At 41.9% G+C, this 7,211-nt stretch overlaps 1 protein-coding gene across 1 annotated transcript in view; it reads left to right on the forward strand.

Annotated features, from left to right (window-relative positions):
• The window catches only part of LOC106530164 (membrane-associated guanylate kinase, WW and PDZ domain-containing protein 3), a gene marked incomplete in the record, with an annotated part of 125,785 nt that overhangs the window by 54,851 nt on the left and 63,723 nt on the right, over positions 1 to 7,211 (forward strand). Inside the window, 1 exon segment of the mRNA XM_014025745.1 lies at positions 3,582 to 3,788. Coding sequence (XP_013881199.1) covers positions 3,582 to 3,788 — 207 coding nt within the window.

Genomic DNA, 7,211 nt, shown 5'->3' on the forward strand with positions numbered 1-7,211 from the left:
CGATTAGTCGACTAATCGAAAAAATAATCGGTGATTAATCGATTATAAAAATAATCGTTTGTGGCAGCCCTACTGCCAAATGGGACATAGTAAACCATTTTACTGTTCCTTTAAAATCATAATTTTTTGAGTCAAAACAGTAGATATGCTGTATATTTATGACTCAGTCATATACGCCAAGTGAGGGTGTTGTAAGATAAGGTGTGTGTTGTGTTTTTTAAAAATATGCACAGAAAAAGAGCGGCCAAAAAAAATAAACATTTTTTTATCTGGCAACCCTGAGGCGGGTCTCACTCATGCAGCAGCATCATGGTCACAGTTCTGTCTGAAACTGGTGAATAAACTAATGTTTGTTTGGACCTAGGATTATTTTTGTCTTGTTTCCTACAMGCTACAAAGGGTGAGTAACTGAAAAAACACTCTGCTGTCTGTAATTTATTGTAATTGTTGTTAGATTAGAAGAAACTTTTGCTGTGCCCCGGCTGTTTGAGCATGCGTGTTTTCACAGCTGCGGGGTGCTCACCTCCGTGGTGGGTGTTACTGAAACGTTCCACTGTAAGCAGTCTTGCAGACAGGCAAGCATTTTGAAATTGAGCAATACTTAGATGATGGTCCATATAGCTGTTGTGTGCGTGACGTTCACTAAAAAACAAATAACTCCCTAATTGGAGTTGTGCGTTTTGGATCTTTGTTTTAATTGWTAAAGCAAAGTTTGAATAAGGACTACAAACATTCAGAAGAAGGATTTGTAGGAGCCAAGACTCATACAACAAATAAACCTGTTTTATGATGCACATGTTCAAAAAAAGCCTAATAATGGGAGACTGCTTGTTTTTAAATGGCAGAGAAATATCAGAAAAATACAAAGAAAAGCATCAATTGTGGCATGACTGAATGAAAAAAACAAAAGCTTGGACACTAGCATAGTGAACAAGTTTTTTGACGGGGCTCCCACATTAACACAAAGCAGAAGATGAAGCATCGCTAAATATGTTTCCAAACCAACTTCATTCCAAGCCAAAGGTTAGAAAATATGACGAAGTATATCTTTCCTTTGGCTTCAACTGTACAACAAAGGATAATGAGAGACTGCCGTGTGTTGTCTGTCTTTAAATGCTAGCTTGTGACAGTTTGATGAAGCCACTGACCGTAACAAAGACTGCTTATTGACAACTCATTCACAGATGAAGACGAGATGAGGGAGGAATTGCTTTTTTGCAAACAAGTTCCCAGTAGTGCCACGGCAGAAGAACTGTTTAATACAATCGACTCTTATGAGGCCAGTCTGAAATGGGAAGACTATGTGGGGATCTGCATGGACAGGGTGCAAGCTAGGACTGACAAACAAGGAAGGTTGCGAGCGCTCATCAAGTGCATCTTCCCCAATGTGCAGTGGACACACTGCACATTATACATTGCAAAGCACTGGCATTAAACAGCTAAGCCCCAAGCTGAATGATGTAATGGCCGATGTCATCACCCCAATAAGCTACAATAAATGGTAAATGGGCTGTACTTGTATAGTGCTTTTCTATCCATCCAGGACACTCAAAGCGCTTTACACTACAATCTGTGTCCTCATTTACCCATTCACACAGCACTCTATTAGGTCTCTACAAAGCTAACATGAACAATCATCTATGGAGACTAATCAGTGCCAATCACATTCATACACTGATGGGACACACATCAGAGGCATCGGGGTTAAGCATCTTGCCCAAGGACACAACAACTGAGACAGCTGGACGRGGGATCGAACTGCGACCTTMCGGTTCCAGGACAACTGCCCTAACCACTCTGCCACAGCCGCCCCAATAAARCATGACCTCTCAAAATCTGAACATTTTTGAGCTCTGTGCGAGGGAATGGGCTCGTATCACACAGCTGTTCTGTTTCACAGTGAGTCCCGATGGTTTTTCACATGGTAAGAGCTGTCCAGGGTCTCTGAACTGCGAGATGAGATCTGTATCTTTTTGGAGGAAGAGCAAAGTGTTCTTGCCTACAAATTTATCTGTAACAAGTTCCACTCATGACACTTGCACACCTCAGTGACATGTTTCTGGAACTTAATAAATTGAATTTGCAGATGCAGAGCAAATAAATACACACCTCACACATCAGGCAGATAAAGTCACGTAATTAATCAGAAAACTTCAGATGTGCCATCAGGAAGTGAAAGATGAAAATGTGGACTCATTTCAGAACTTGAAATCATTCATTATAGCAAGCTGCAGAATACAGTGATCTTTGTTTACTTGTAAATGGAAGAAAGATTAAATGAGTTATATAGATTTTTGATTRTTTAACTGGACTTCTTGATTTTTTTCATATACACACAATAAATTGATATTTTCACAATCTCTGAGCAGACATGGCTGTGGACTAGGGCTGCAACAATGAATGGATAAAAATCGATTATTAAAAGCTTTGGCAATGTTTCATTATCGATTCGTTTTGTCGTGCGTTTTTTGTGTCCCTCACCATGTCATGGAGCCGTTTACGTCTCCTGCAGAGCGTTGTCAATGCTAGCTGACCTAAATAAACTTTGGAGAGAAAAAAACTACCTCTAAACACCCGCCCTCTCTGAGACCCTCAAGTGAAAATTAGAGACTTCAAACTTTAAACCAGTTTTTAAACTGTGTTGTTAGGCCAAGTAGATCCGAAKTTATGATACAAAGTATGTGCTACATTTATTTATTCTTAAATGACAGTCTGATTTGATGCAAGCCTCGTCGCAAGGAGGAAGCACAWCCCGTGGGGGGAAAAAAACAAAACAAGCAAGTTCAGCAACCTATTAAATTTCTGTTTTGTTATGTTTTATAGCTATAACCAAGTTTACTAATGAACGAGAAATCACCATTTTTTTTGGTGTTGTTGTTTTTTTTCCAGTCAGTGTTTAATACGGCTGGCAAAATCAATTGTGAAAATATTTATGATGTGCTTCTTTTTTAAATTTTACAAAAATCCTTCATTTTGTGAGAAGACTCTCTTGATTCAATAGAAAACTCTGGTTTTTAAGAAAATGGCTGCTTATCAGTTAATTGTTAGTCCGTCTATGAGATAAATCAATGTCAGACAATTTCACATTAATTGATAACTTGCATTCGTATTTTTTTCAGGAATTAAATTAATTTATATCTACTTATATTTATGTAATTACGTGTTTTATTGATTTGGTCAATTAATCGAAAAAATAATTGACAGATTAATTGATTATTAAAATAATCATTAATTGCAGCCCTACTATGGACCCCCCCCCATCCTGTCTGGTGCCCCCCAGGTTGACAGCACGATGGCTCACAGCAAGAAGATCCTGGGTTCAATCCCCAGTTTGGACCTGGGGTCTTTCTGTGCTGAGTTTGCATTTTCTCCTCGTGCTTCCGTGGGTTTTCTTCGGCTACTCCGATTTCCCCCACATCACAAAAACGTAAATTTTGTCAGTTTATTATCATTTCTGAGCCGTGGCACCACATCTGCAATATCAATGGGATTTGCCTGGTTAAAAAATGGTAAAATAAAAAAATAAACTATGTTCAAGAATGCAGTATATGTTTCATGTCTTCGTCTCTGTCTGTTGTCAGGTAACTTTTATGGAACACCAAAGCCTCCCTCAGAGCCAAGCCCTGTACAGCCAGACCTGGTGGACCAGGTTTTATTTGATGAAGATTTTGACACAGAGGTCCAACGAAAACGCACAACTTCATTCAGTAAGATGGACAGAATAGACAGCACAGCCCCAGARGARGAAGAAGAGGAAGAGAGACCTCCTATTGCCAACGGTGTGGGAGGTGAGATTCTTTATAGTCTTTTATTTTATTACAATTTTTAGTGCTTTCACACTTTTTTTCTTTATAATCACTGTATTTTTTATCACAATAAGAATTGGTAAAACACTTTACATTATTATTAAACCTCATCTATCTGTTCGACAAACAAATCATGTTCAGTTTTTTTACTTCCTACAAAATCAGCTTTGAACTGATCTATCTTTTAAGTGCAGATGTTTCTAAAACCTGTCTGATCCATTAGTTTGAGAATCTTTCCGCTCTTATTTYCATCCATCTATTTTCTTCTTCTTATCCGGGGGCGGGTTGCGGGGGCAGCAACCTAAACAGAGAAGCCCAGACTTCCCTCTCCCCAGCCACTTGGGCCAKCGTCTTCAGGGGAATCCCAAGGTGTTCCCAGGCCAGCCGAGAAACATAGTCCCTCCAGCATGTCCTGGGTCTTCTTCTGGGTCTCCTCCCAGTGGGACATGCCCAGAACACCTCACCAGGGAGGCGTCCAGGAGGCATCCTAACCAGATGCCCGAGCCACCTCAACTGACTCCCGTTAATGGAGGAGCAGTGGCTCTACTCTGTCTCTCCTGGATGACTGAGCTTCTCACTCTATCTCTAAGGGAGAGCCCAGACACCCTGCGGAGGAAACTCATTCCGTCCAGTTGTATCTGCGCCTGCATCACTGCAGATGCAGTACCAATCCGCCTATCGAGCTCCCACTAAATTCTTCCTTTATTCATGAACAAGACCCAGAGATACTTGAACTCCTCTACTTGGAGCAGGACATCTTTCTCGACCCGGAGAAGGCACCCTACCCTTTTCCGGCTCAAGACCATGGTCTCAGATTTGGAGGCACTGATTGTCAACCCGGCTGCTTCGCACTCAGCTGCAAACCGCTCCAGTGAGAGCTGGAGATTTTTTGATCTCATGAAGCCAATAGAACCACATAATCTGCAAAAGCAGAGAYGCGATCCTAAGGTCACCAAAATGGATCCCCTCAACACCTTGGCTGTGCCTAAAAATTCCGTCCATAAAAGTTATGAACTGCAATGTACAGAAGGGCAACATTGGCGGAGTCTAACTCTCGCTGGAATTGAGCCCGACTTACTGCCAGCAATGCAGACCAAACTCTGATACTGGTTGTAGAGTGACCTAACAGCCTGTATCAAAGGGCTTGGTACCCCATACTCCCAGAGTACCCTCCATCAGAACTTTGCAACGGACACTGTTGAATGTCTTCTCCAAGTCCACAAAACACATGTAGACTGGTTGAGCAAACTCYCATGCACCCTCCAGGACTCTGCTGAGGGTGTTGAGGTGGTCCAGTGTTGGACAAAGTAAACCACACTGCTCTTCCTGAATCCAAGATTCAACTATCCGGTGGACCCTCCTCTCCAGGACCCCTGAATAGATCTTACCAGGGTGGCTTAGGGGTGTGATCCCCCTGTAGTTGGAACACACTCTCAGGTCCCAATTTTTAAATAGACAGACCAGTGGTTCCCAACCTTTTTAGACTTGTGTACCCCCTAAGCCATTTTGTTATGCCACTAGAACCCCTTCAGTCAAACGTAATGATGATCCTCCAAAACTATAATGTACTACAACTGATTATTAAATGAAAATTATTTATTTAACATTTAATTCTCATGCATTTTATTCTTTTCAACTCAAATTAAACAAAGATAAAAATGTTGCTTTGAAAGTGAATAAGTAATTAGATAATTAAGCCAGGTAATGACAGGTACAGGAAGCAGCAGCGTCCAAAATATATTTTATTGTCCAAAATACATCAAAAACCCCAAATGAGCATATTCCGTGAGATTCCACATTTTATACTGTTTTCCATTTTGTGTCAATTTCATGATTCCGTTTTCATTTTCTGCTTTGCAGAAATCATAGGATCCTATTTTTATTCATTTTTTTACACATCTGGGAAAATTTCCCACGTACCCTGTAATATGCTCACGTACCCCAAGAGGTACATGTACCCCTGGTTGGGAATCACTGAAGTAGACCAGACCAACACCCTGATCTGCCAATCTAGGGAAACTGCCCTTGATGTCCACACAACTTTGCACAGTCGCATCAGCCAGTGCAACCCCACAGCATCCAGAGCTTTAAGGAATGCTGGGTGAATCTCATCCACCCCTAGGGCCTTGCCACCAAGGAGTTTTTTAACCACCTTGGTGACCTCAGCACTAGGGATTAGAGAGCCCAAGCCAAGGTCCCCAGGTTCTGCTTCCTCATTGGAAGACATGCTGGTGGGCTGAGTACTCTTCCCGTTGACCCACAATGTCCCAATCTGAGGTCAGCAGTGGTTTGGGTTAGGGTTACCTACCATAAACACTGTTGATGATGCATTGCTTCCAGTGTCTACCAGCGGATTCAAGGGTTAATGCCAGGACAGGAACAGACAACCTAGGGCWGGGCGATTATTTGATTGCAATTGTTGATTGAGAAAAAATTCAGGTCGATCACGGTGATCAGCTGTGAGCCTCTTTACTTGATCAAACATGGCGGAAATGTGTGCAACAACAGCCAATCAGAATCCACCTTCTCCTGCWCCACTTCCATTTAWATGTTSCTAAGGAAACRCAGATGGAATCRCAGAATTAACCAAACAAAATGTAATCCAGTATAAGATGCTGAATCTCACAGAGTTTGCTTATTTGGGCGAGTGTCTGAGGTATTTTGGCCACTGTCACTTCCTGTACCTGCCTTTACCTGCTAACAGGCAGGCGAGGTGTCCCCTCCCGACACAGAAAGGGAGGGGGAAAAAAGAAAAATGACAATCTTGCGGCCACAGCTTCGGTAAGCCGCCTCGATAATGGAGGCACGGAACATGACCCACTCAGACTCAATGTCCCCCACCTCCCCAAAAACGTGTTCAAAGCTCACCCCGGAGGTGTGAGTTGAAGCTCAGTCTGACAGGAGACTCTGCCAGACATTCCCGGCAGACCCTCGCTATACGTTTTCTTGACCAAGTTGAAGGATGGCCACTCTAAACAGACTTAGTTACACCTTTGACTGCTTTCAAATGGTGCTGCCAGACCTGCGAACTAGCAGAGCACATCTTTTTAAAGTGTCTAAGAAACATTTGTTCACTTTTTGTGACACTGTGGAGGTGAAGCTGTCTACAGGTGAAGATGAATATCAGTCCTAACTCTGCAAATCACATTGATGCAGTTTATTCTACTTTTCTCAGCATGTGGATGGTTTGGAAATGTAAAATGTACACCAAAAGCAGCAGCAGCAGCATCAGACATAAAATATCTTTATGCCCCAGAGGCATTTTGATTATGGTTGTTTCTTTTTGTAGTGCTCCATTTTTCTTCTGTGTCCTTGTCAGTTTATGAGTCCCAGATTTTCATTCATTCTCTTTGTATTTGTTTGTAAGGGTTAAATTCAGCTTTAACCTGGAGCCTTGCATTAAAT

Source organism: Austrofundulus limnaeus, unplaced genomic scaffold, assembly GCF_001266775.1.
Source record: "Austrofundulus limnaeus strain Quisiro unplaced genomic scaffold, Austrofundulus_limnaeus-1.0 Scaffold496, whole genome shotgun sequence".
NCBI lineage: Eukaryota > Metazoa > Chordata > Actinopteri > Cyprinodontiformes > Rivulidae > Austrofundulus > Austrofundulus limnaeus.